This window comes from Aspergillus lucknowensis (genome assembly GCF_044049455.1).
Source record: "Aspergillus lucknowensis strain CBS 449.75 chromosome Unknown BJX67scaffold_2, whole genome shotgun sequence".
Classification (NCBI taxonomy): Eukaryota; Fungi; Ascomycota; class Eurotiomycetes; order Eurotiales; family Aspergillaceae; genus Aspergillus; species Aspergillus lucknowensis.
This window is the reverse complement of record NW_027263546.1, coordinates 331,211-358,461: the sequence shown is the minus strand read 5'-3', so window position 1 is coordinate 358,461 and position 27,251 is coordinate 331,211. Positions and strand designations below refer to the sequence as shown.

The 27,251-nt window shown below is 52.5% G+C and overlaps 6 protein-coding genes across 6 annotated transcripts; 4 read left to right on the top strand and 2 right to left on the bottom strand.

The window, feature by feature from the left end:
* Positions 1-2,841: 2,841 nt before the first annotated feature.
* Positions 2,842-4,366, bottom strand: BJX67DRAFT_91531 (uncharacterized protein). The gene has a single exon (XM_071035618.1). The coding sequence runs from the start codon at positions 3,823-3,825 to the stop codon at positions 3,031-3,033; it is 795 nt and encodes a 264-aa protein (XP_070890870.1). The 5' UTR covers positions 3,826-4,366; the 3' UTR covers positions 2,842-3,030.
* Positions 4,367-9,423: 5,057 nt separating this feature from the next.
* On the top strand, positions 9,424-12,129 carry BJX67DRAFT_91195 (MFS transporter). Its single transcript, XM_071035615.1, has 3 exons — positions 9,424-9,718; positions 9,889-10,804; positions 10,888-12,129. Exons 1-3 carry the CDS (start codon positions 9,634-9,636, stop codon positions 11,672-11,674), a joined length of 1,788 nt encoding a protein of 595 aa, XP_070890869.1. The 5' UTR covers positions 9,424-9,633; the 3' UTR covers positions 11,675-12,129.
* An 876-nt stretch (positions 12,130-13,005) lies between these two features.
* BJX67DRAFT_91219 (Zn(II)2Cys6 transcription factor) lies at positions 13,006-16,593 on the top strand. The gene is made up of 3 exons (XM_071035616.1): positions 13,006-15,456; positions 15,510-15,562; positions 15,619-16,593. The coding sequence occupies exons 1-3, from the start codon at positions 13,272-13,274 to the stop codon at positions 16,507-16,509; spliced, it is 3,129 nt and encodes a 1,042-aa protein (XP_070890868.1). The 5' UTR covers positions 13,006-13,271; the 3' UTR covers positions 16,510-16,593.
* An 868-nt stretch (positions 16,594-17,461) lies between these two features.
* On the top strand, positions 17,462-20,935 carry BJX67DRAFT_91263 (DnaJ domain protein). The gene is made up of 4 exons (XM_071035617.1): positions 17,462-17,513; positions 17,592-17,925; positions 17,984-19,063; positions 19,133-20,935. Exons 2-4 carry the CDS (start codon positions 17,829-17,831, stop codon positions 20,437-20,439), a joined length of 2,484 nt encoding a protein of 827 aa, XP_070890867.1. The 5' UTR covers positions 17,462-17,513; positions 17,592-17,828; the 3' UTR covers positions 20,440-20,935.
* A 1,382-nt stretch (positions 20,936-22,317) lies between these two features.
* adB (adenylosuccinate synthase ADE12) lies at positions 22,318-23,752 on the top strand (the record flags this gene model as incomplete). The annotated part of the gene is made up of 4 exons (XM_071030759.1): positions 22,318-22,360; positions 22,417-22,485; positions 22,539-22,990; positions 23,042-23,752. The coding sequence occupies 4 exons, from the start codon at positions 22,318-22,320 to the stop codon at positions 23,750-23,752; spliced, it is 1,275 nt and encodes a 424-aa protein (XP_070890866.1).
* Positions 23,753-24,512: 760 nt separating this feature from the next.
* BJX67DRAFT_91100 (P-loop containing nucleoside triphosphate hydrolase protein) lies at positions 24,513-26,788 on the bottom strand. Its single transcript, XM_071035614.1, has 2 exons — positions 26,243-26,788; positions 24,513-26,181 (listed from the first exon to the last, which is right to left on the bottom strand). Exons 1-2 carry the CDS (start codon positions 26,611-26,613, stop codon positions 24,594-24,596), a joined length of 1,959 nt encoding a protein of 652 aa, XP_070890865.1. The 5' UTR covers positions 26,614-26,788; the 3' UTR covers positions 24,513-24,593.
* Positions 26,789-27,251: the final 463 nt, after the last annotated feature.

Below are 27,251 nucleotides of genomic sequence, written 5' to 3'. Positions count from 1 at the left end.
TCCATGATCATACAGCAAATAAAGCGTAGTCAGTGCTAATCACTTTGCTACCAGCGCTGACAGACTCCTTAAGCAGGTATATTCGTATTGGTGCCGCCCCCAACTCACCCATGTCGCAATCCACCCTGCCGGTGGATTGTCGACGATACCACACGCCACATTGACAGTCATCTCGAGCGCATTCAGGATATCGATCTATACTTGACGAGTGCTGACGGATTAGTCTATAAACCTATTCACATAGTACCTTACTCCGAGTTCAAAGCCATCAACCATGTACACCCGTTGTAACGCGGGGGTGGTTTACTGCTGGTATTGAGGGCGCAAACACGCCGATAGACATATCATACGTCACTACATTCTTATCATTGTTCTTGACTGCCGAAGTAAGAGAATACTGGAGGTGTGCACAACACAGATTCCTTGGACATTCACGACTGCTGAAGGAGCGACGAGATGCAGTCCCGCATCTGAGGCCGAAGACAAGCAAACGATGGAACCTGGATGACACTTCGTCTGCACGGAAAGGTCTAGAACAGCCACTCACTGAGTCCTGACGAGAACGCGGCACAGGAGCTTTCGTTGTGACAACTTCTTCATAAAGACATTGTGCGGTCTAGGCCGGGATGTTGAGGATCGGAATTCGATATGTCAGAATTTCATTGAGTTGGCGGAATAGGATTCATTAGGAGGAAGCTACCTCGTATAAATCGATCTCCTTGATATCTTCATCAACAAGTGTCTTTTCCGGTGCCTCCCTTGTCAAACATCAAGTTGAAGGAACAATCGGGTCGAATTCAAGGCCAGCATTCCAGCGCATTAGGAGAATTCGAGCCAATCCCTTGCAAAAGTCCCGGGGGACCTTCCTGCGTCCCCAAGAACCTCGTCATCAAAAACGTCGGCCAATAACACTGCAAACCAGGGCTGCCTCCACCAGGCCCGAAACCAGGAAACGCCTGAAGCGGGCTGAAAAAGAGGGCTGCGCCGTCAAACTTAAAAAAGACGCTGAAAATCGGTCTCTGTCATGAGGTAATCGGAGGAGACTGTCCTTTGAGTGGAAGGCAAACTGGGGGGGATGGTCCAGAATGGTGAGTGAGGGGGAGGTACTTTTGTCAGGCCGTCCGTGGGGTTCTGCGCGCGAAGCTGCTCTTTTCCTGGCTCCCAAGCTCACTCCTCAACGGTGCCACCAGGCCCAGTGCGTATCCAGATAAGGATGTCGCACCACGATTCGGGTGGCAACTGAGTGAGGAATTTTTGCCTTTCAGATTTGAGAGATTCTTGAAAGGCGACACTGCGGTCCACTCAAACATGGGCTGCTTTTTGCGTCGGAGGGCAGTTTTGGTTGCCTTGTTGCCGTTGGTGGGCATACTGAAGCTTGCGAGCTCCGGGTGTTGAGGGTGACCCGAGGAGAAATTCTCACACCCACATCGCTCAAGAGTATTGGAGGGGGAGACTCTTAATCAAAATGAAAGTTACTGTTGTCGTGATATATACACTTTTTGAGATGGTTAGCGAGCACGCTCAGCGATACGCTATATGGATCACAGCTTGCCACCAACGAGAATCTGATCGAAGTGCAAGAGCAAGAGAATCCCAATCTTGATCTTCGTGCTAATTTGATTGGACATTCAAGCTTCATCTCCCACTCGGCGTTGACTGTCAAACTTGACCGGGATTGTCAAATGATGATGCTCCAGGCCAGGAGATTGAGCTGTGTTACTTGGATTTTGACGTGTCGAACTTCTTAAGATGGGCATACAGCGGGCTCATTGGCATTCAACGGAAGAAATCTCTTCCTAATCCTGTTGATCTTGAGAACTATATCGACCTCGTGATACGGGAATGCGTCGAGTTAGGCGGGGGAGTCGAGTCTGGTCTCATGAAAGGAGCCAAAAACATTACGGTAGGTCAAAACGTGCTCTGTTTCCAAGCGTTGTGTCAAAAACCCAATGGGCTGTGTGGCAGAGCGCGTCAGCCCCAACACTCAGGTTTCATCCTGGATTGATAGAGTAAGCTCACAGGCGCGTGAGTCGTGACATTCACAGGAACCATTGGATCACCTGAAACGGTTGAGCCCTGAGATAAGAATCTGTCTGCGCATTCCCCATAACCCTATCCTGGATCTCTCCTACTGACAACGCCTCTTCTTGTGTAATCGGCCGCGCCGTCATTCCGCCTATTTGCAGACGTATCAGCCATCGTTGCGCGAGTTATGCTTGTGAATCATGCGCAAAAGTACGGGTAACTTCGAGTATCTTTGAATGCCGACGGGACCTGTTCCCAGGCCTCGTACGGTATGCGCATGGTGAGGCGCACAGTCCGGACCCCGCCTTTGACGAGTCTGATAACCAGCTTCTCAGCAAGCCCGGACGCACCATAACCATCAATGATATCGTCGCTCCGTGCGATCCTGTTGATCGCTTGAAGTTCGACTCAATACATGAATGGGTGTCTGGTCTCACATGTCGACCAACATTCTGGGGTAAATACCGACGAATATAACTCAAATCTATCTCTGGGCTTCACTCTGCTGATGGGAATAATTCAAGACATTATTGGTCCGCTCCGGGAGCCTCTGCGTCACAAGGGCTCTGTTGACCTTGCCTGTCAGCCATCATATCAAGTGGATGACAATCACTATTGGTGGTGTTGACCAGGATGGCATCGAATGATCGATCAGGACTTGAATTTTTCTCGGCAGATTAATCCCGAGCAGCGGGAACGCTTGTCGGATCCTGGCTTGATCTGTGCAGATTGGCAGGGGCCCACGTTCAGACGAGACACCTGACGTTGGGATACAAAAGAAAGTCCACAAGCCAGTTTGGGATCGGAATTGTCCAGAGATCTCCGGTTCGAAGTACAGCCATTTGGGAAGCGGCGGAGCCTTCAATGTGACTGTTTCAAGATTGGAGGGACTTGGAGAAGTCGGGTGAGAAACTGAGAATCCATCCCCCTCTTTGTGGGTCACGTTCACATGACCAAAAGGGGCCCGAACTCGGGAATATCTGCTGGGGAGTTAGAGGGATAGCCTTAGCCCGAAGTGGTCAATGGAAAGGTCGGTTGCAAAAACGACAAGGACGTCGTTTGAGGAAGATTGTTCCTCTGATTCCGATTGCGATAGGCTGGCTGAGACCCAAAGACCAAAATAATCCCAAAGAACAGAACCATGGTTGGGGTGGGAACCGTCACCGCGGCACCGGATTGACCATTCCGATGGGACGGCCCCTCGGCGATGAGCCACTGAGCAGCTTTGAAAGGAACCAGGCACAATTGAGGTCCAGGGGCATCGAAAATGTTGGCAGCGGAGCAACGACTGATCTGAACCCGGCCCAAGGATATCCACGATTTTCGCGCGAGATGTTGAATTGCTGCCATCGTCTCGAGACTTTCAGCCGTTCTTCCGGAGCAAAGTTGAATAGTTCCCACGCGAGAAAAAGAAAATGCAAGGAAGTGAAGGGATGTGTTTGGATGGGCCCCTGGGGGCCCCACTCGTCGAATCCTCTGGTCCTTGAATCGTGAAACCTGCACTGCCTTTCCAAGACGTGGCGAAGACGAAGCGTCCACTATTGAATTTGAAGCACGAGAACGCTTTCTGACCCTGTTTCGGAGTTCGTCCTTTTGGCTGCAAGGTTGCTGGTCGGAAGTCCAGTGTCCATCGAGAGAATTCAGTCTCCCGGGTGTGTCACTGGCGGACAACAGCTTGAGATCCTGTGGGACGTCACATGATTTCCACCAGTGCGCGGCTGACCGAAATGGAGATTGAATCTTTGAACCTTGGAAGGGTTCGGGGAACGGTTTCGCCAGAGCTGTGGAGAAGAAAGACATGCAGTCTGGAGTGCAAATCAATCAAACACATCTGTGGAGTCATAACTTGCTCCTGAGAAGGGCCTTGAGGATTTTCTTCGCAAGGATTCCGAGAATCTTGCATAATTGTCTCGTATGTATCGAGCATTTCCAGAAAAATTGTGTCATGTGGAAGCGGACGGCCGCCCTTCATGCGAGGACGGTGAAGATGGATCAATCAAAGCAGCAGCGAACCCATCGACCACATCCCACGATCAAATCCTTTGTGACGAGACGTCTGTCGCTACGTCGGGGGGCTGGGGCGCTGGGGATTCCTTCTTCGTCCCCATCATATTTGGCTCTTCGCTGTTCTTCGTCATTCGTAATTGACGGGCCAACAGAGCTGACCAAGCACCGACCCGACAGTTCGGGGCTGTGGGCTGCAGGATAGAGGCGATCCCTGATCCACTCGATGCGCAATCACCGTTCGTGAGGAGCTGAGCAATTGCAGAGCTGTCGGTTGTGTGAGAAGGCAATTTCGTCCTCTTTTTGTCGAGGAACGAGGGCAGGATTCTCTGAGAGATATCTCAGCAGCTGGCGAAGGACCCAGAATGTCGGAGCTGGGGGAGTTGCCGCACCGAGTCACGATGATCGAATGTCATGCCGTCCGTCTCGCGAGCTGCCCGCGTGAAAATCCACGAGCCCTCACCCTTCTTTCAGAATTCTTGGAAGCTTGACTGAATGAATGGAGGGTGGCCGCCCAGTGTTTTGTGCTTTTCGCGAATCGGAGAATTATGGGTCGGCATGTGATGAGACTTATCAATCGAGAAGAACAAGAGAGGCCGCTTGGCGACAACCGAGTGCACTCCACTGTTGTAACTTTCAACCTGCCGCAGGGACGTCGGAACTCACGACTCGGGTTTCCATTTTCCGTGCATGGTCTTGGCCGTCTGCTCGGTTGGTCAAATGAGCTCTTCGGGGTTGGTGCCAGACGGTCGCTTCGATGAGGAACCGGCATGTTACCGCCCTCACCGTAAATTTGGTGTGCTGCAAGATGGACAAGGGCCCTTCCTCGGTCACTGCTGCGACTGAGGCTGGAGGCATGTCAAACTGCTTGCCGATTCAGTTTCTGCCCAAACCAGCAGGATTTGCAACCCTGACCAACCTATCAGCTGGGTGATGGGCGAAATAAACACGCGCCGACGATGCAGCCAACACGAAATCCGGCCGGGATCGTGGCAGACGTTGTCAACTCCCGAACAGCTCTCTGTTTTGCATTCCCTCTTCATCCTTGAGATTGTTGTCTGTACCCAACATTTGCTCCTCACCGCTTACTGTCGGCACGGGCTCGTGATTGTTGATCCCATCCCCCCCACCTTCGCTCTGCAGGCCGCAGGGCACGGCTCATCACCGAGTGACTGGCAGAAATCCAACGCTTGTATCATCCCAGTTACTGTTCCCATCGGGCAACTCGACGATGACTTGTCTCTTTCTCCTCTCGATACACACCATCAACACAGCCCCCGCGAGGCTCCAATCATTGCTTGCCTGAGTTGTCTCGAAACACTCGATAACTGACAATTGACGAACCATTGCACAGAGCCGTGTTGGTCAGGGCTCACATGATGGAGGACTGTGCAGACGTGCTTTCCTTGAAGCTCTTCGATAAGATTTCTTCCGTCTTTCTAATTCCCTCCGGAATCTCCGACTGGACACTGTGGTGAACACAACGATGGTGCTTGGAGCGGGAGGCCTGAGTTCTGTTTGCATTCTCAAGTCTGTTTGTAGCAACCTTGGCAGTCATGGATTGGAACTTGCTGCCAACCTTTCCCTGTCACCGCCACTTGCTGGTCCGATGGATCATGCTCCGGGTTTCACTGTTATCCTTTGCACCTTCAAGGACCTTCCCTTCTTTCGCCTGTCAAGAATTGCATGATAAACAGCGGAGTTGGAATTTGCATGCATTTCATGCATTGCATGTAAATCCTCAGCGTGTCAGGCGGGTTGACTGGAAGCAAACGTGTTGGCCTTGAGGCGAGCTCATTCTTGTCTGGAAAAAACCTTGGACATTCTCCTTCACCAAGTCTGAGACAATCTGTCCAAGACGAGAAAATCGAGTCACTCAGTTTCATGCCACCACTCACCGCTGCCGGGGCGATTTTCTCTCCTCCCTCTCAATGATCCCTGGCAAAGCTCCCATGACGTCATGCTTGGATTGCCCCTGATTTTTCCTTTGAATCCACTCTTTTCCACGAGCACCTTCCTTCGTTCTTTACAAGTTTTTTTTTTTTTTTCTTTTTTTTTTTTTTTTTTTTTTTTTTTTTTTTTTTTTTTTTTTTTTTTCAATTGAGGGGCTTGCTGCCAGGCAGATGGATCTCTTGGTTGATCTGGCCTGTCACATAAAGCTGCTCAAGATGAAGTCCTCCAATCAATCACCTGTCAGCTTGCGCCTCCCATCTTTTGATCCCCTTTCTCCCCCTCCCCTTCCTCACCCATGTTTGTCTCGCGTGGCTCCAGATCTGAGCTCCTCTCAGCCAAGGGTGTGATGGATTTACAACAATGGATCTCCCATGATCCCTTTTCCCCTCCAATGTTTGGTTTAAATTATGAGAGGATATGTCGTAATGGGGAAGTTAATTTGAGGCCATCCCTTTGTCCTCACAACTTCACTGCTAGCGCTGCAGCAGCTTAAGTGGAATAAATTCTACAACTCTGAAGGCGCTGCGATATTCCGAAGAAAGAAAAGTCAATGGCAGAGACACGTTGCGGTTTCAAAGATTTGGTTTCGACTTTCGAGACCGACGTCCGGTGGAATGACGTCCAAGAGGGATCTATCAAAGACTTTCAAGACCCAAGGACATCGAGAGCTGTTCTTGTGTCTTGCATGAAAACAATATTGTCGCCAGACGGATGATGATTAAATCACTTATCAACATGGTTGTCGTGACAGTTCAAATAACTGCGGTTGCTGATGGTGCAATGATACTGGTTCACCTCCTCGCGTCGATGGCGTTGGGATCTCTCAGGCACATTCTGGTTTCTGTCCAACCAGTTGAAGCCCTCACCATATCAGATCGGGAATGAGGACCGTTGATTTCTGCCTGAATTACGATCATCGCACATTGGCCTTTTCTTTTGGCGTCTGTTGGCCCGTCTGATACTTGTCTCCTTGTTGGCTGGGCGGGTGTGGTGATCAAATCTTCTTTCCCCCTTTTGACAAGGTCACCACGCTCGACGTCAATCTCTCGTTTTCTCCCCGATCAGCCCGTTTGAGGCCCACTTTTGGCAAAGTGACGAAATGGCCATGGAAGAAGGTTTTGTGTGGGTGCTTGGCCCTGGCCGTTGGGGTTGGAAGTGAAACGAGGATACCGCGATGGTTGGGACTAGTATCGACTGCTCACTTTCTGGCAGTATCAGACCCACCCCTCTCTCTTTTTGGCTCCTGTTTCTGATCGTCACCTGCCTGTTTCCTCCTCACCCTTCTTTGTGAGTTTTCTCTGGTTTCGGAAGAATGGAGCTGTTTGGGTCGCTTTCACCGCATCTTCATCCTCTCCCCCTTTCCCTCTGTGTCCAGCCTGAACAAGGCCTTTTTTGTCCTGGCTTTCTTTGTTTGCTCACACATTGCCACTTGTGGCCGAAGAAAATCCCAGATGTCTTCTTGGCATGATTGAGACAGAGGTCACGAGCACGGTCCAAAGTGGATGGGAGGCACCGCGATTTGTTTGTTGTCGCATTTTCACACCCCATCCAAACGATACTTCCAAGAATCTCCGTTGAAGGATGGGCCAAAAAATTCCCCGTTTGCTCGATTCGCGAAGGGGTGATAGTCAGGATCCCCCTCATTTGTTTTCCGAGGACTGTCTCTGCCCCTTGTGGAGCTGAAGAAGGTGGAAGGACCACCCTTTGCCCTTTTCCTTGCGAAAGGGCAAGTTGGGGTGGAGCGGGCTGCAGAGTGGATTGGCGTTGTGAGATCTATCATCTCACTGGATTCGCACTAAAACCAGACTTCTGGAAAGCCGATCGTCCTTACAGCCATTTTAGCGCGCTTCTTAGTCCTCACCTTGACTCTTCCCCGGAGCCGGGATTCAGGGCCGATGGTCAATTTGCGGCGGCGGCTCCAAAACCATTGGCTTCTCAGTGTCTCGTCACGATCCTATTCGTGATTCCTCTTCTTACCTCTTCCTCCGTTTCTCTGTTTTTCCTTTTTTTTTTTTCTCCTCTTTTTTTGCCTTTTGTGTTTTCTGCCTTTCTTCTGTTTCTTACTCCTCCCAGGTGACCTTCCAGCTGGGGCTTGGGTAGATATTCCCTCGCTCCCACGCCTGATCTGATCCGCATCCGTCCAGCTCACCATGTCATTCTTGACGGATACGCCAACGAACCTTTCCTGGTATGACCCTGATTCGTCTGGTTGGTAATTCGGACATCTCCTCTCCCGTCAGATCCCTGGCATGAATTCCATACAAACTCTCCGACATATCCGAGTGATCAGGCTACATCTCTCATGCCAACTCTCCCGCAGCCCTGGTCTTTCATGCCGTGGAAGCTGGAGATGTATTTTGATTCGCACCGAACCCCGGAGGTACCTGAAAGTCCCTGGGCAACCTTCCAGGCGCATACCCAACCGACCTCCAAAGCTGAACTCATGGAAATGACCTGTGAAAGGCGTGATGCTTGGTCCATCCTATCTCTTTTCCTCAATCGCTATTGGCTCCACCCCTTTTCAGTATCCATTTCTCTGTGTCCAGCCTCTGAGTCCCCTCGCCCTCCTCTCTTTTTACTAGATTTATCAATAATAATTTTGATTTGATTTTCTTGTGATTCCCTTTTCGTTCCATTTCCCTGCACCCCGTCTGTCATCCCCCATTATTTTCTGGGTGGGCTCGAGTTGAGCCAGTCGGCTTGCTTTGATTCAACCATCTCTTGCTCTCTCTCCACCAAGTCCATCTGAAAATATCGGTCCCAAGAATTAAAAAAATGATTTGTTAATTGAAAAAATAAGGCCGAGTCAGCCTCTGCCAGAAAAAAAGGCATCGAAAAACAAAGATGTGGATCCTCTGATATTCATCTGTTTGCTGCCGACTGCATCCTGCGTCCTGGGCCTTGTACAGCCATAACCGAACTGGGCTCCGTCGTCCTCCCATGATGGAGACATATTGGGCCGTTTCCTGTCGCCTGCTCACATCTCATCTCCCAACGACTTCATTTAATCATTCCACTTCCCGTCCTTGTCTGAGATTCCTCCTCCTTCCCAAGACTTTCCTCCTTCGACCTGACCTTCCACCCTCAAAACTCTCTCAGCAGCCTGGTGATACTCTCACCCTTGCCCTCCCTCTCTCGCCTTCCTTCGCAGTACTCGACGACTATATATCCACCACATTCTTGATCCACTGTCCCTATCGACTCACTCTCGACCACATTCAGGCTTTCTGAACATCGCTACCAATCCTCCACCACCGGATTCCCAGTCGGGAGTGTTCCTCCATCCTTGATTAGTTTTCACTTAGGTATTGTGTGGTTGGATTCCCTTGCAGTGGTCGCACAGTCTAGCAGCCTCGAGCAAACGGCGCCTGGGAAATTAAGACACAGAAGAAGCAAATTTGTGGTGCCGCCCGTCTTGAGATCCGTCTGGGCCAGGGGAGGAAATGCCGACTACCCCCTTGGAAAAAGTCCCTTCGGTATAACGCCCATTCCTCCCCTCTGTATCAGCGGAGTATTTGGAGCCAACAGCGCATTCCTACGAGCTGACTTCCGTCTTCGCTTGCCATCTGGGAGCAAGAAGGCGGCGCTGTACTTTTTTTTGCAGTCGTTGACCGACTCGTCAAAGATATACCATTTTCCTCAGCAGACAAAATGTTCAAACGGCCGTCATTCAAGCGAGATGAGGAGCGCGGTGGTGATTGGTCGGCCTTTCCTATACGTCAACTTTTTGTGCTAGGTGAGTACTGTGATGCCCGCTGCAGTTCTTTACACCCGGTTCCAAGAGAGAGCGTTGTGTGTTTGACAGGATTTTCCTGGAAATTCCCGCTTTCCCTCCAATGCACAAATTCCAGCATAACCTTTCATTTTCATTGTTGAGGTTCGGGTAGCCACTGACAGTTACACAAGCACTTTGCCGGATCTGCGAGCCGATTGCGTTCATGTCAATTTTCCCCTATGTCTATCACATGGTGGAATGGTTCAAGGTGACGGGCGATGATCGCAGGATTGCGCTGTACGCTGGACTGATCACATCGTCGTTTACTTTCGCGGAATTCTCAGCTGGGATGTTCTGGGGCAGGATGAGCGACAGGATTGGCAGGAAGCCGGTTCTGGTCATGGGCCTGATTGGAACGGCCATTAGCATGATTGTATTTGGATTTGCTCCGAATCTCCCAACAGCGATGATCGCTCGAGCGCTGGGCGGCCTTCTGAACGGGAATATCGGAGTTCTCCAAACCACGGTGGCGGAGATCGTCACTGTCAAGGAGCATCAGCCACGCGCCTACTCCATCATGCCCTTTGTTTGGTGTCTGGGGTCGATCCTTGGCCCTGCGATGGGCGGTGCGTTGTCACAGCCGTGCGACAATTATCCCTCGTTATTCTCGCGCGGCACGATCTTTGGCAGGTTTCCTTTCCTGCTGCCCAACTTAGTCTGTGTTGTCATCTTGGTGTCTGGGGTGGTGGTTGGCTTGCTGTTCTTGGAGGAGACGCACCCGGAAAAGAAGCATCGCCGTGACCGTGGTTTGGAGCTGGGCAATTGGTTGGTTGATAAGTGCTGGGGTTCTGGCGTGCAGTCTGCGGAGGCCCTAGATGTCAAAGCGGATGCAGTTGGGTCAGGCTATTTCAACGACTATGATGAGACGGCCCCGCCGGCATACAGGAGCACGGAGACTTCCCCGCGTTTGTGCGCGGTGATAGAAGTCGATACTCTTTCTGACGATGACGACGTTGAGAAGCAGATGGACGGGCGGTCAGGCGGGACACCCAAGGCGTTTACCAGGCAGGTCATCTTCATCATCATCGCATATGGAATCCTTGCATAGTAAGTTCACCACCCGATGCAACCTCAGGCGTGGCTGGCGGGGGCAAATATTTGTGTTTATGCATGCTGACATGATAATATAGTCATAGTGTCTCCTTTGACCAGCTCATGCCAGTTTTTCTGAGCACGCCCAAGTCAAGCGGCAATGTTACTCTGCCCTTCAAGTTCACGGGTGGCTTAGGACTCTCCACCAAGACGATTGGATTCATGCTTGCTGTGCAAGGCGTATACTCGATGATTGCCCAACTCTGGCTCTTCCCGTTCGTCGTCCGCCACTTTGGGACCTTGCGCACCTTTCGCTTCGTCCTGCTTGTTTGGCCGCCGCTTTATTTGCTCGTCCCTTATCTGATCCTTCTACCCGAGAAGCTTCAGATGACCGCCGCATATGTCGCCCTGATCTGCAAGATTACCTTCCATGTCATCGCCTTCCCCTCCTCCGCCATCCTTCTTGCCAACGCAGCACCCTCCTCGAAGGTCCTTGGATCCATCAACGGTGCTGCGGCCTCGACAGCGAGTTTGAGTCGTGCATTTGGCCCGAGTGTAACCGGGTTCCTCCACTCAAAGGGCCTTGATAGTGGATACTCTGTAATCTCGTGGTGGGCCTGCGGTATTGTCTGCACTATTGGCGCCATTCAGAGCTTCTGGATGGAGGAATCCGAGTCACAGAGGGGGATTGACGGGAAGAAACGTGGGGATGGCTCAGCTCTCACGGACAGGAATCAACTGCGAGGATCGTTCATTGCAGACAAGGAAGATGGCAGCCCCGAAGAAGTGCGGAGACTGCTCTCCTCAGCACGGACTAGTGTCGATGAGTTGGAAGTGCCTAGTATGGCACTGACGACGACCGACTTGAGGGCTGCACATGAGTAACTTCTGCCTCAGATCGAATCCTGGCATAACTGCTCCTTGTGGTTCCTTCCAAGTTTCGTTTTATTATCGTCTCTCCTCGCATTGTCTCACATTTGGCGGCTGCACTTCTATCTTTTATCTCTTTTCTAATGTCCATTTTCGGCCTCACTCTCGTTTGCGTTGGCCCTTGTCTTTCTTTCTCCTTTCTCTTTTTATTTTCGATTATGATTTCAGACTCAGTTGGCGCTGTTCATAGACTGGATGCATGCATGTGTTGGGAAACAAAAGCATGAGGAGGATATCTGTTTTTTCTGGAGGTTTTGTTCTGCAGGCATTTGTTGAAGGGTCGGGTTTCTCTGTTCCATGCATCTGGGGGGCCTTTTTGTCGTTTTTATTTTATGTTCAGACCCATGTTCGATGCAGCCACCTCTTCTCGACTACAATTGATTTCTGCGTGACGGGGAGCCCCTGTGGTCCTCTCCGTCGTTGTTGCTCCTCGACTCTCTCTCTACCTTTCGTTCCACTCTCCTTCAGGAATAAATCGGTGTTTCCTTCGACAGCACATGCCATCGACGACGTGTGAAGATATCTTACCCCTCCCCCGCCTTTTGATTGTCCTGGGATCGTCTCGCTTGCTGGCACCCGAACACAGCCGTCAATGTAGTGCGGGGTTGCGTCTTACGATCTGACAGATGTTGGGTACTCCTAACTTACTTGTGCCCAACGATTTACGGGCCTCAGGACAAAGATATCAAAGCACCGGAACGATTTGAGATCGCCCTCTTTCTGATTCCTTTCTTTTCAAGTCTGACTCGACGCTTTCGCCCAACAGGATGGCGCTGCAGTCGGGCTTATCAGTAGCCAATCATGCGTGCTGTTCCTGGCTCAGTCACGTGAAAGCTCGGTAATTCCAGGTATCGTAACATCGCGATGGATCTTGGCTCCTCCGAAGGAAGTTGGAGATGGGATCTCTCGATTGTTTCGAATCCTGAGGGCCTGGGGAAGAATTATCTCGAGTTGCTTCGTCTTGTATTGCATAACTATCTCACTTCTCTTGATTCTTTCCGCCTTTCTAGGCCCGATTGATGGAGCCTTGAGCAACCCCCAGCTGAAGCAGACTGCCCCCACGCATATATTTCTTACTGAGAGATTACACACCCTGGCCGGAGGCTTTCACAGACGACGGCTTTCGAAATCTCCACCAGCAGGACGCTATCGCGACTTGCGAGGCTGCCGTTCCTTTTACGCTTGCGTCTTGCCTTCTCCTCCGGTGCTCGAACAGTTGCTCTCTCTTTTTATCCCTCTCATCCTACCTCTCCTGACGGTCGAGAGTGCTTTCCGTCATGCGCTGTGACTGCGCTCTGGACTGCCGCCGGAATCGTCCTCTGCCCTGAGTAAAGTCTCGGAGAATTACATTAACGAAATTAAGCAGTGCAGCTCGCCAGCTTACGGTGACTAGGTGCCTAGACAGCCAATATATCGCCTACATGAGTGCTAATTCGTCTCTCGTTCGCTCACTGTATACTACAGTCTTCCTCCCTGTTTTAACCTACCGCAGAACTCGCAGCCGAGAAATGGTGGAACCTTTGCGGCTCTGTCCATATCACCTTACCCCGTTATGTTGAATCCTACCTCTCCGGTCTCACCAACCGCTGTTGGGAGAAAACGCCCGCATCCTGTCGCCGAGTCCGGCGCGATCCCACCGGATCTGCCGGCGCAACTCCAACATCCGGCCGGCGAAGGCACCGCTCCTGCCTCATCCGTATCTAATTCCTCGTTCCGCAATGTCTCCGCGTGCAATCGTTGTCGGCAGCGTAAAAACCGCTGTGACCAGCGGCTTCCACGGTGTCAGTCGTGCGAGAAGGCGGGGGTCCGTTGCGTCGGGTACGATCCTATAACGAAACGCGAGATCCCTCGTAGCTATGTGTACTTTCTCGAGGCTAGGGTCGCATACCTTGAGAAGCGCTTGATGGACAGTGGGATCGAGTTCAAACAGGGGGTGGCCTTTGACGAGGAAGAGGCTCTCAAAGTGGAGGCGGGGTACGAGTCACAACCACCCATGATTCCGACGGAAGGTCCAGCGGGAACGGAAGTATCCGCGATGGACGGCAATGACAGGTGGGCGCAGGCAAAGAGGGACAAGGATGCCCTTGGTTTGGGGAAGTCCTTACCGGGCGACCAAACCCCTGAAAACAACAAGGATACCGAGACGGAGGACAATTGGCGGATACAAAATCTCGTTTCAAATATCGGAATGGTCTCTGTACAAGGAACGTCGGACCCACGCTATCTGGGCTCGACTTCTGGGATCTCGTTTGCCCGGGTTGTCTTCGCGGCAGTCAAGAGTTCAGTTCCCGGAAACGCATCGGAGCGGGGTCCACTGCGCCCTAAGGAGCCTCTGCCGCATAGCGCCACTGGTACTGGGGGGAGCACTATGCGAGACTCATTTTTTGGGTTACAGACAAGGCCGATGATGAAGTGTGCAGCATTTCCCGACAGGGAATTAGCCGAGAGGCTAGCCGATTTATACTTCGAGCATGCCAATCCGCAAATACCGATTGTCCATCGCGTAGATTTCATGGAGTTACTTGACCGTACCTATTCCGTTGATGAGAAGAGCCGCTCTCCTCGCAGTCTATACATCCTCAACATCGTATTTGCGATTGGCGCCGGGATCATATTCGAGGACAAGCCCCCAGATGACCAGAAGGAAGGCCGTGATCACTCTCCAACTGCGACCAAGAGACAGCGTTTGTCGAGTCGGCAATATCAGCCAGAAGAATATCATGCGTCCGCAATCGTCCACCTAGAGTCCTTCTTATCGACGTCTGCATCCATCGACGGGTTTGGCGCTCTAGAGGAACTCCAGGCAGTTCTTCTTCTTGCAAGCTTTGCTCTGCTTCGTCCTGTGGCACCTGGTCTCTGGTATATTGTTGGAGTCGCAATGCGTCTCGCAGTCGACCTTGGCCTTCATTACGAGGACGGTACCGGTATCGATGCCCCTGGGAATGAGAACATAAACCGTGTGCAGGATAAAGAAGGGAATAAAGGGAAACCGCGCATTGACTTCCAAGAACGGGGGCGTCGAGAATGGGTACGGGATTTCCGCCGAAGACTATGGTGGTGTTGCTACAGCTTCGACCGTCTCGTCAGTTGCTGTGTCGGCCGTCCGTTTGGCATTAGTGACCAAGCTATAAGCACAGAATTTCCGTCTATATTGGAAGACATATACATCACGAAGTCGGGGATAGTGAAGCCCCCGGAAGGTGCTACGAGTTATAAACATTCTGCGTTCCACTACTTCAAACTACGACTACTGCAATCAGAGATTCAGGATGTCCTGCAGCACCAACAGGCGCGGTTTGCTCGACAAAGAGTCCCGCATGGGGCCAAGACATTCATGCGTGCCGATGTTGTGTCACCTTTCCTTCAGGGCTTTGAGTCTTTCCGTTCGTGGAGGAGGGATGTCGATCGGCGACTACTGGAATGGAAACAGAGTGCACCCACGCCGCAAGACACCGGCGTGCGGTTCCCTCTCGAGTTCCTTGAGTTAAATTACTGGCAAGCCGTCATTATGCTTTATCAGCAGAGTCTCACAGTTCCTGCGGAGTTGGCAGACGAGCTTTCCCCTGCCGAGGATGTCTCCAGTCCGTCATTTTCACAAGTCGAGGAAGAGGACGAGGATGACATCTACTATAAGGTTGCTGAAGCCGGGCAAAAGGTGATTCGGATATATCGCCAGATGCATCGAGTGCGCCTGGTGAATTATACGTATCTTGCCACCCACCACATTTTCATGGCGGGTAAGGACCCGCGGCTTCTGTAGTTTAAACTTTCACTTACAGCTTCTTTCCAGGTATCTCCTTCCTATATGCGATATGGCACTCACCTTGGGTGCGGAGCCGTCTGGTACGTCAAGAGTTTCCTGCTACGGGCACCAGGCTCTAACTACTCCTTTGTTGCAGACCCTTGATGAGGTGGACTTTACTGTTCTTGCAGCCACTTCCGTGCTTGGGGATTTAATGCACAAATGTCCACCAGCTGAAGCATGCCGGGATGCGTTTGAACGGATGAGCAAGGCCACAGTGGAAATGAGCCTTTCTACGACCGGGTTTGGACCGCAGGCCGATATGAGCCGCGTGCAGCCGGCTAGCACGTCCAGAAAAGCCAATGCAACGCATTCCAGGCCAAGACAATATGCGAGACACCAGGTCGACCAACGACAGCGACAAGGCAGTCGGCGAAATATCCAGATGAGGCAGTCTCGCCCTGTGCCGAGATTTGATATGAACCTTGATGATCTTTTTGACAACAGCGCTGTCACCGAAATTCAGAACAGTGGTCTGGGAAACCCTGTGCAGCCTTACCCGGTCTCCGAAACCTCAGACCCGAACTTCGTGCGACCAAATCCTCAGCGGAACCCATCCATGGAGTACTATGGCGGTTTTGAGAACCCTGTGTCGCCGCAGACGCAGCCCCAACAACCGCAACAGCAGTTTTATTACAGCAACTCTCCTCAAGACGGATCCCCAGTTAGTGTCAGTGCGCCTACGGGCCAACCGCAATTCCAACCGGCAGATCCGGAGAACCGCGGTGTTGGCCTGGACTATCTAGACTACGACTCAGCAAGCATTGAGCGCCAGATGTCCATGGGCTCCGACGAGAACTCGGATTATAAATTCCAGGCGATGCCCTCGTTAGGGCACGGAGCTGGCCAAAGCGTTGGGATCGACCTTGGGTTTGGTATGGCCGTTGACTTCCAGCACGACTGGAGCGAGAACGCGAATTATGATTTACTCGAAGGGTATTTCTTTGGTGGTGGTGGAGCAGGGCCGGGACCTGGCGCGGGTGTATAAAGGTTCATTCTGCTTCTGGACAGATTATGGGGTTCGTGCTGAAAAAAGGACTGGGCGAATGGTCTTACGAAGGATTTCGCGTTTCATATTCTCTATATATACCTTTCATATCTTGGATGTCACGAACCCTCATGGATTGATGATGGTATTGGTTGGAAAGATAAACTATGTATTTGTGCCGGGTCTATACAGAAAGCAAGGTTGAAGTGCATAAGGCCGAGATGAGGCAGATAATTAGCCCAACGCACGGAATGCTAGCTAGTCAGAAGCTACGAATACCCTCAAGCCAGGCAAAGACGAGCTTGAAGCCTGGAATTGGGCAGCGATCAATTCGCTTCGTTTTTCGCAGGCGGTTGAGCTGGCGGCAGATCGACGAACCATCAAATTCTCCCACTAAATCGCCTTTTCATAAGGAATTCAGCAAGGATTCCTTTCCCTCTTCCTCTCTTGTGGCTGACTCGGCGCCGGGGACAGCACACCCACTCCTTGTGTGTGGATTCCAATTCCCACCGCTTCTCCTCTTTCTTTCTCTCTTTCACCTTGGAACTTGAGGGGCCTGTTTGTCCCCAGGTAACCGTAAAGACCGGCCCGTGAGGCTGAAGCAAGCAAGCAATCAGGAAGTCAGTCCCATGATCGTCCACCCGCCCGCCTGCGCGCCCATTCCGTCCTCTCCACGCTAAGAAGATGTCCACGCGAACTGATCAGTGCAACTGACTGCCTGTTATTCACAGTAGGGCTTGCGTCGACCTTCCTTTGACTCGTCGTTATCACTGTCGCTGCGCTGACGCCACGCCCGAGGATTTACGTGCTCACATTGTTTGCGTCCCAGATTGCTGGGTTTGGGATTCTGGGATTGCCCTACCTTTGGAGGACGGACGGGTTTTTTTTCTTGAGGAATACCAAGGGAGGTAATTTTGAGGGAAAGTTAGGAGGAGGTTTCTACGCCTGCGTAAACAAACAGGGGGATTGGAAGACAAGCAGCTTACGGATATTGTTCGACGCCGGTACGCCCTGAGGGCCCTAATCTCCTTTTCTTTACGAGCTTAATTGAAGGATGAGGAATTTTCCACTGACTCGACCAGCATCTCATAGGTCGAGCCCACTGTCTTCTCAACGAACCCCTTCGAGCTGTCGAGGCGTCGCATTCCGCCCACCTGCCCCCGCGTTAAGTTCGCTATCCACATCACAGGTTTTCGGTCGAGACTTCAGCTGTCTTCATGCCAGGTCATGTACAGCAGGGATAGACACATACGAAACGACAGTGATACCCGCTCTTTTCTCGAGATACAGATAGCTGCTGGGCTGGGCACTCTTCCAAGATGGCCAAGTTAGACGTGCGGAGAGATTACTATGCGGACTTGGGTCTCTCGCCTAGTGCGGACGCCGAGGATGTCAAGAAGCAGTTTCGGAAATTAGGTGAGGAAAATATGGATGGAGTGCATGCAGGTAGAAGAGAGTATCTGACCTCAGTTAGCTCTCAAATACCACCCCGACCGGAACCCGGGCAGGGAGACGGAGTTCAATGCCAAATTTCAAGCGATACAGCAGGCCCACGAGATTCTTAGTGATCCCCACCAGCGGTTGAAGTACGACACCGAGCGACTGCGAAATGGGTACTATGGACCTTCGAAAACGAGCTCCGCTCGAAGAGAATCAACCGCTGGCTATCCCACCGCGAAGCCGAATACAAAAGCACCTTTCTCTGAGCGTCCAAAGTCCTTCCATCACGGGCCCTCGACTGGTGCTCAGCGCTATGCCAGCTATGCACGGGCTGCACCGAAACAGCCATGGGAGAAGACGCGGGACGAAACGCAAACTCGCGCGGATGCGTACCGAGGGTTCCAGGAGATGAAAGGGAATGCTATGCCTGGGTGGTCGTCTTTCGACCCCCGTGGACGCACAGGGCAGCCGGGTGCTGTACCCAGGCCGGCGGGAACAGCAAATGGGCCCTCCGCGCGACCAAAATCCGCCTACGAGTATGTCCACACAAGCGCGAAACCTACCGCTGGCGAGTCCGCGCACACGCAGTCTGCGAAGAAGAAGCAAGGATTCGCCCCGCGAGCAGCAGGTGGAGACGAACCCATGGCTGCAAACACGGCGTCATATAGAAATGCTTCACGGTTCGATCGTTTCGCTCCCGCGCCCTCTCCGACCTCGAGGAAACCAGCAGCTGGCTTTCCCAATGGGGCGGAACATATGAACAACCCCGAGTATGAGAGGTCAAGCAGCAAGTACGCCACCACAGGAGGCGAAAGGACTTTCTTCTCCAGCTCCATGCTCGGACGCTCAGCTAGCACGCGGACCTCTACTAAGAGCCCTAATCCGCGCCCACGTACCAACCCTCCGAGCCCAACACCCCAGGAGAATGGACGACATCGAAGCGCTAGCCCGTATTTGAAGGCAGATCGAGGGCGGAACTATGATTCGACGAGTTCTAGTGACCTTAGTGAGGAGGAAGTCTCGTACAAACCGAAGGCGGTGCCTAAGAGTAGGCTTCGACAGCAGCAGAAGTTCGCCAACTTTCACCGTACTAATGGCTGGAATGCTGGAGCTGGTAGGCTTCCAAACCGGGAGGAGGGACATGTTCATTTGAGGTTTGTTTGCTAACTTGGTTATTTAACAGCACACGACTCGGACTCTGCGAGTTCAGCGAGGAACAACTCCGACACACCTGTGTTCTCTAGGACAGCCGACTTCGCGTTCGGCTCAAACTTCCCCCCAAACGGGGCTTTTAAGAGCAGTAGCCACGATGATCTACGAAAATCCAGTCGCACAGAGCCTTTTGGGTACGCCCAAGAATCCCGGATCTCGAATGATCGTGGGCGAACGTCGACGAGGGATAGCCCGCCGCGACCCAATACGAAGGGTGAGCCCTCTCGCTCGGATTCGGCATCGCATCAAGTACCTTTTGCACCGGAGAGTTTCCTGAACAACGACTGGGGGGCGGCGTTCAAGTTCCGGGACCTGTCGGACGCACTACCAGGGAGTGATACCTCCCAACGGCAACCAAATTCGAACTCTCAGCGAACCCGAAGTCCCCGAAAGCAAACAAGAGGGACGCGGATACGGCCTACTCCCCAGCAAGCTAGTGTTGCGACGGAGGCTGAAGAGGCAGAGGCGACTGTTGATGGTAGCTATGGCGAAGTGCCTGAACCTGATGGAGAAGCCATGGATCTCGACGACGAATTGCCAGCGAGACCTACCGGCGCAGCACCGGCGCCTGAGAGGCCAGGAACGAAGCAGGAGAAGCCAGTCCCAGCGCCATCGAGATCGCGGCCGACTTCAAAATCTGGGAGAGATGCAGCAAGAAACCTCCTAAATCTAAAGAATCTAGGGGGCGTATTCCCTTTTACGCCCACAAATAGTGGTGGCCTCGACGACCTCAAAGATATCTCGTCGACGCTCCCATTCGAGTCACGGCCTAAGGCGCCGAAGACCGCGATGCGCGAGACACACCCCCGAGAATTGAGCTGCCCAAATCCGCCCAAACGACCGGAGCCGCCACACCCCGTCCCTGTCAGCGCAGGATCAAAACAATTGGCGATACCCCGACTCATTATGGACCGATATATCGGCGAGATGAACACATATGTACGCGAATGGGAGGCCTTCGACGGCCGCATGGTCGGCCACTTCCTCTCCCGCCATAGAAGCAATCTCACTGAGATGGCGCCCAACTGGCTCGGCGCTGCGGGGGATTCACTCCGGTTAAGCGATGACGAGGCAGGGAGGGAGTCAGGCGAGGAAACCGACGACAACGCGAAGGCATCGGGACCACGTCGACGCGGGTTCACTTCGTATAAGAACGCACTTGTGCAGGATGAGAAGGTGCTGAAGCATTGGGAGGTTGCGCGGGAAAGACATCTGGAGTGTATGCTTCGGTATGGGGAGGTGAGGGAGTGGCTCCGGAGTGGGGGGAAGATACTCTGAATAACTACCTCAAGGGTGGCTTGCTTGCTTTTTTCTTTTCGCATATGATGGCGTTGGATACATTTTATGTCTCTCTACTTCACTTATACCTAGGGTGACCTCTATTCTTAGGGAGTGTATCATATGTCGATACTTAGATCGATTATCCATAATGAAGCTAACGGCTCTTTCGGATTCGTCTCTTCTGCTCGACCCCGCGCTCTGGCTCTCTCAGCTTACGAAGACCCTCCATTGCCGAACATGCATCTTCAACATCATCCCAGCGATAATCATCCTTGGCATTGCTATACAAAGAAAGAATGCCAAATAATGCCCTCGCCAAAGCGAGTGTAAAGAACCAAACCATTGATCTGAACATCGACGATAAAAAATGGCCAGACGCGCTCTCTTTATCTGCGGAAAAGGGCCATTTACCTGTTGTCAAAGTGCTCTTTCGACGGCGAGATACGCGGCACAAGATTGATATCAATACCCGCGAGTATGACGGATAGACTCCGCTCCTCCTTGCGTCGAAGAACGGGCACAGAGATGTCGCCGAGTACTTAGTCCGACAGCCCGGGTTGGAGGGGTATCAAAACGATTATACCACGTCCAGCCCCCTCACGTGGGCTGTTATGAACGGAGACGAGGACAGGGTAAGGGCGTACTAGAGTATAACCAGGCCGATATCAACAATACCGTCGCACTCCACCTCGACATCCTCGGGTACGGCGGGAGCGAGAGAGCGTGCCCTGAGCGCACTCCAATACAGTAACCCTCGCCTTGCTCCTCGCTCACAGCCCAATAGTCCAATACCTCCTCACACACCCGGAAATCCGCATCTCCTCTTCCGACCTCGAAGCCGCCACCCGCGCAGACAGCGCCGACAGTCTACACCTCCTCCTCAAGCACCACCGGCGCACGGAGCGTACGGAGCGTTTGTCCGTCAAGACGTCGTCGAGGAGTTACTCCCCGACGCGGCTAGGTGCCGGAGCCCCGCCGTGATCCGGTGCCTAGTGTGCGAGTATGGAGCCCCCGTCGATGCGCTGGATCGGACAACGCCGAGTGTCGTGCAGATGGCTGTTATTGGGGGCGTTTGAAGGGAGTGTGCAAGGCTTTGGTGGAGCTGGGGCCGGATTTGGGGCAGAGGGATGATGATGGATGGTCTTTGAATGAACTTGCCCGGGAGAAGGGGTTTGATTCTTTATTTCGGTTGTTGAGGGTGCTTGGAGATGGGAGGCGTTGATGCTTCGACGGTGATACCCATTCCCGTACCCACTCTGCGGGACTATTTTGGGATCTTTGGCGCGAGGAGTTGGATGTTGAAAGTCCCCTACGCTTGTAGAACAGTTTTGCCAATTTGTCGGGCCTCCATTCGTCTGCGTCGACCGCCCGATCGATTGTTGTAATTCATAGAGGAATGGAAAGAAGCTGATTGCCCTCGCCCTCAGCCCTCGAGAACCGCCGATACCGGGCCATGCCCTAGGCCGCCACCTTCCCAATTCGGCCAATCAAGGCAACCCCGCCGTGGGGGAGCGCCGGAACGATACCGTCACAAACAGTAATTACTCTGCGCCTTTGGAGTCAGACAAGCGTACGATACGGTCTCCATACTTGAGTCACGGGCGGTTGAAGTGATTTTATATCGCCGCATCCGCAGTTCCCTCCGTTCTTTTTTCTGGCTTTTGGTCTTTGACGGTCGCGAGGTTTTCGCCGCTGCTCCAATCACTCTCGGATACTCCAGAGTGGTTTTTTTTCTCGCTCAATTCTTTCCAGTCTTACCGGTCAATTGCTGGATGTGTGCTTTCTCTGAGTTTTTCCTGTCTTGCGTCGGGTTTTTGCTAACCTTCCTTGAACTGCAGATTCGAGCTCCGAGTCATACTCGTCGGATTATCCACCATGGCTGTTACAATTGTCCTCGGTAGTCAGTGGGGCGATGAAGGTGGGTTACGGCACTAAGCCTGGAAACAGGTACAGGCTCTGATTCCATCTGAACAGGAAAGGGAAAGATCACGGATATGTTGGCGCAGCAGGCGACCCTGTGTTGCCGCGCCGCTGGCGGCCATAGTAAGTGGCCCAACCGCCTATACTTCCTCACAATCGCAACCTGACGTGCCTAGATGCCGGCCATACCATCGTCCACGGCGACGTGACCTACGACTTCCACATCCTCCCCTCGGGCTTGATCTCAGAGAGCTGCATCAGTCTCATCGGCGCTGGAACAGTGGTCCATTTCCCCAGTTTCTTCAAGGAATTGGCGGCTCTCGAGGCGAAGGGGCTGAAGAATGCCGCTGGCCGGGTCTTCATCTCCGATCGCGCGCACGTTTGCTTTGATCTGCACTCTGTTGTTGATGGGCTGGAGGAGGCTGGATTGGGTGGTCGTAAAGTTGGTACCACTGGTAAAGGGATTGGGCCTTGCTATAGCGATAAGGCTTCAAGACGGGGTGTGCGCGTTGGTGAGATTCTGGATGAGGAGGTCTTTGAGCGCAAGCTGCGCACTCTGCATGCGGGATACACTGCGCAATTTGGGGAGTTGAACTACGATGTTGAGGAGGAGATTGCTCGGTTCAAGGTAGGGTTCCTCAGTGGCCCTGGATATTGAGATTTGTTTAACAAGGAATAGGAGTACCGAAAGCTGCTCGTCCCCCATCTTGTCGACCAATTGGCTTTTTTTAACAAGCACAAGGACTCGCCCAACACCCTAGTCGAGGGCGCAAATGCTCTCTTGCTTGACCTCGACCATGGTACTTATCCTTTTGTCACTTCGTCATGTACCGGTCTGGGCGGTGCTGTGCAAGCGCTTTCTCTCAACCCAACCAGTATCAAGAACATTGTCGGTGTTGTAAAAGCCTACACCACCCGTGTTGGCTCCGGTCCTTTCCCTAGCGAACAGCTCAACGAGTCCGGTGACAAACTCCAGAGCGTCGGTAGGGAATTCGGAGTTACCACTGGCCGCAAGCGCCGCTGCGGCTGGTTCGACCTTGTCCTCCTCCGCTACTCCCAGGCGATTAACCACTATACCGCACTGAACCTCACCAAGCTCGACGTCCTCGACGACTTCGACGAGATCAAGGTCGCTGTCGCCTACATCCTGCCTGACGGCACCCGTGTCGAGAACACTATCCCCGCCGACCCCGAAGTTCTTGGCAGAGTCCAGGTCGAATACCGCACCTTACCCGGCTGGAAGAGCAAGACAATGGGTGTGAAAAAGTACGACGATCTACCCGTCAACGCACGCAAATACATCGAGTACATCGAGCGCGAGCTAGGCGGCGTTCCTGTAAAATGGATCGGAACTGGTCCCGCTCGCAACGACATGATCTTCCGTGACTAGACGTCTACACTTTTCCCTCTCGAACGCTGAAAATGAAAACAGGATGAAAAGACGTGATGAAATAGATCTTATTCCCTTAGATAGCGGAACGGTAGGTGCGATATTTGACTTGATTTAGTTATTTGTCTTAGATTTCCTGTGAGATTTCAGCTTGAGTCCCTCAATAAACCGTGTACCATTTAAACTGTCCGTTTCTGTTCTTATCAGGATTGCTTCGATATCCAATGGTCACTTTGGGGAGGCGCATTTATATTGATAGATTATCCCTCTTACTTTTTGCTCCAGGCCATTGTGAGGCGTTGTAGGTTAAATTTCTTTAACCATGGGTGGTTCCACTTTACATGCGAGCATCACAAACAAGGCAGGCGTCGAATTGTCTATTATACAAGGGTCCTAAGTACAAGCGTAAATCCATCTCTACCAACCATTAACGGACGAGGGTGCTATCAAACATGTAATGACCGTAGGTCAGCCAAGTTAAACTCTTATAATAAGATACACAATCATCATTGAAGAGAGAGAAAAAAAAAAAAGGGACGTGGAAATGGGCAAGGAGATGGGGAAAGCAAAAAGAGCACATGATCGAGGCAGTCCGAACCCCCGATGGGCATTTGGACTGTCTCCCTGATGGGCCCAGGTAATGTACAGCGTTTGATTTGATATAACGAAGTCCGTTCATTGGGGGGAAAGGGGTCAAGAGGAGTGAAGTAAAGAAAGCGGAAGAGTGAGTTGAGTGAGTTCAGATTCTGAGACCGACGAAAAAATTCCAGTAGAACGCCGCCCAATGCATTTTGAGCCTAAAGACAGTATGGTGTGACGGTCTGGTGCGAGGTTGGGTATTTTAGAAATAGTCAATGCGCTCGCGGCGGCGAGACCAGGTGTCGAAGCTGGACTTGGTGCCACGATTCCGGAAGCCGGGGGCGCCGCCGCGAGGGAAGTCCTCTTCGCGACCACCGCCGAAGCCGCCACGTCGCTGGCCGCCAAATTCGCCATCGCGAACGCTAGGACTTCGGATCACGAAACCGTCCTGTGCCCTGATGCCCAACTTAAGGGCGAGCCCAGGAGAAAAGGCTGGCGGAGAGTCGAGTTTGAAGCCGTGAATCGCGTAATCATTCATCGCGGAAGCGATTTGTTGTTTGTTCGCAAAGACGCCGCGGACGTAGATCATATGGGTTGAGCATGCCTCCGACCTCACTTTTGGAGAGACGCGCTGAGCAGCGTGCTGAACCTGGCGAACGATCTGGACGAGCTCGGGGTCGGCATACTCGAGGCTGGCGGGGTTGGTTAGATCTAGCTGTGCGGCGGAGAGAGATGTGTTGTCGACGTTGATGGGGATATCGTGGCATAATCTGTTAAATGCGCGCTTTTCAGCGGGGTGGAGGAAGACCCATCCCTCGCCGGTCTTGTTTGCGCGTGCTGTGCGTCCTAGGCGATGAACATAGTCCGCGCGGCCTCGGGGAACACCGATTTGGATGACGTGGGTGACGTCGGGGAAGTCCATGCCACGGGCAGTGACGTCGGATGAGAAGAGAAGACCCGACGTGCAACGCCGGAACCAGGTGGAAACTCGGGTTCTCTGCTGCTGTGTCAGGCGCGAATGGATCTCGCCGAGGAACATCCTGTCGAGGGGATGGCCGCTCCGCCGGTCTTCCGGCTCGTTGAGCAGATTCTCAAAGGTTTCGAAGGCAGCTTTGACCTCCTTGGTGGAGTTGAAATACACGATAGCTTTGAATGGGCGTTCCAAGGCACGCCGGTTCTCATGAGCACGCTTCGCCATCTGGAACAAAGCAGGGAGAATATTCTCGTATCCCTGCAAGATCACTTGCTTCTGCGGCACCGAGATATGTGTAGGGACTTCATTATCGTTGACGGTCTTAATGAAGCTGAACTTAGGCTTCATTGTTTGCCGGACCATGCCCATCACTTCAGGAGCCACGGTGGCAGAGAACATCAAGGTCTGCCGGGGAACCTTAGTTGGGTCCGGAAGCAGTTGTTGGATCTCCATGAGCTCGGGCGCAAAGCCGTCATCCAGGAGGCGGTCTGCCTCGTCCAAAACCAAGGTAGAAAGTTTAGGTGCTTGAACGTTCGCGTACGGGTCAGATAGGAGATCACGAAGTCTACCAGGAGTGGCAACCAGGATATGGCAGCCCTCGGATTGAAGTTGGAGCAGTTTTGCCTTCTTTTGCGTGCCTCCCACAGCAGTCTGCACAACTATCCCCGATCCACCTGCCACACGAGTTGCCTCAACTGCAATCTGCTCAGCTAATTCACGTGTAGGCGAAACAATGATGGCTCGGATGTCAATTGCGGCCGTCGGTCGGCCGCGGTGGAAGCTGCTCAATTTCAAAGTCGGATCGCGGAGAAGGTTCTGCAGAACTGGAATAAGGAAGGCGATCGTTTTACCGGTACCAGTTTTCGCCTGGGCGAGACTGAAGTCACCGAGTCAGCGCCGCTGCATCGAAAAGAGAGGCCAAGAAGGGCAAAACTCACACGTCTTCGCCCCCGACGCTCACGGGGATCGTCAAGCGTTGAACATCCGTCATTGTCTCGATCTTCATTTTACCTGTAATATTGTCGATCAATGATTTCTCGACAAGGTTCTTGTCTGCCAACTCTTGGAACTGGCCCGACAGCCCAGGCTGTTCCTGGTCAGATTCCTGGATATCATTCTGGACTGCAGCATTGGCGATAGCGTCGAATTTAATTGACGTCGAATGAAACAGCGACCTAGCAGCGTGTGGTGATGCAGAGTCCGGTGAAGAAAGAAATTGAAAGCGTTGCGGAGTTGACCTTGCTGGTACCGCGCGAGCGGAGGCGCGGAGGGCGTGGCTCACGGCGGAGCGACGAAAAGCACCCAACATGGTCCGGCGCGAAAGAGGAAAATAGGGAGATTCCGTCTACCCCTGAGTACAAAACCGAATTATGCAAGAAGAGGCAGAAAAATGGATGAATTGAATGAGGATGAGAATGATGGCGATGGCAGAGAGAAAGAGTCCCTTCAGAGGAAAAAAATATCAACCAGCAGAAAAGTCTGGCTTTGAGAGGCGGTGAAGGGAAGTAGCTTCAATAATTGGCCATTGGAGGAAGAGCTCAGTGCTGGACTTGGAAGGGAGTGAGCACTCCCCGCGATCTCTCACTCTCTTCTGGTGTATGTCCATTCTGATGGAGCCCTCTGATACTGGGGAGTTTTCTTTTCAATTCAGTGCAGTCGCTCTGGTGTCAGACACATCTGGTTAATGAATGGATGCCCCTATCCGGTAATTCATGCCTCAGGCATTCGTACATCGAAGACTGGAATTTAACCCGTCTCCTCTTCTTGCTTTGAGACGCCTGAGCCGAGGGCCTCCTCTCTCTGAGCCTTCGAGTCGTCGGTAAAGATTACGACTGCTCGTCTTCCGTGTTGATTTATCATGGTCCTCGCGGTGCAGAGATACTTGAAAAAGGCCAACATCGGGACGGAGAAGAACGACTGGATCCATCTTGATCCATTCTCCTGCAC

Bases quoted from the DNA above. Each gene is read 5' to 3' on its own strand.
- BJX67DRAFT_91195 (XM_071035615.1), top strand. From the start codon at position 9,634: ATGTTCAAACGGCCGTCATTCAAGCGAGATGAGGAGCGCGGTGGTGAT. The intron at 9,719-9,888 runs GTGAGTACTGTG...CAGTTACACAAG, and splicing joins ACGTCAACTTTTTGTGCTAG to CACTTTGCCGGATCTGCGAG. The intron at 10,805-10,887 runs GTAAGTTCACCA...ATGATAATATAG, and splicing joins GCATATGGAATCCTTGCATA to TCATAGTGTCTCCTTTGACC.
- BJX67DRAFT_91219 (XM_071035616.1), top strand. From the start codon at position 13,272: ATGTTGAATCCTACCTCTCCGGTCTCACCAACCGCTGTTGGGAGAAAA. The intron at 15,457-15,509 runs GTAAGGACCCGC...GCTTCTTTCCAG, and splicing joins CCACCACATTTTCATGGCGG to GTATCTCCTTCCTATATGCG. The intron at 15,563-15,618 runs GTACGTCAAGAG...CCTTTGTTGCAG, and splicing joins CTTGGGTGCGGAGCCGTCTG to ACCCTTGATGAGGTGGACTT.
- BJX67DRAFT_91531 (XM_071035618.1), bottom strand. From the start codon at position 3,825: ATGTCTTTCTTCTCCACAGCTCTGGCGAAACCGTTCCCCGAACCCTTC.
- BJX67DRAFT_91100 (XM_071035614.1), bottom strand. From the start codon at position 26,613: ATGTTGGGTGCTTTTCGTCGCTCCGCCGTGAGCCACGCCCTCCGCGCC. The intron at 26,182-26,242 runs GTGAGTTTTGCC...CGGTGACTTCAG, and splicing joins AGCGTCGGGGGCGAAGACGT to TCTCGCCCAGGCGAAAACTG.
- BJX67DRAFT_91263 (XM_071035617.1), top strand. From the start codon at position 17,829: ATGGCCAAGTTAGACGTGCGGAGAGATTACTATGCGGACTTGGGTCTC. The intron at 17,926-17,983 runs GTGAGGAAAATA...GACCTCAGTTAG, and splicing joins GAAGCAGTTTCGGAAATTAG to CTCTCAAATACCACCCCGAC. The intron at 19,064-19,132 runs GTAGGCTTCCAA...GTTATTTAACAG, and splicing joins TGGCTGGAATGCTGGAGCTG to CACACGACTCGGACTCTGCG.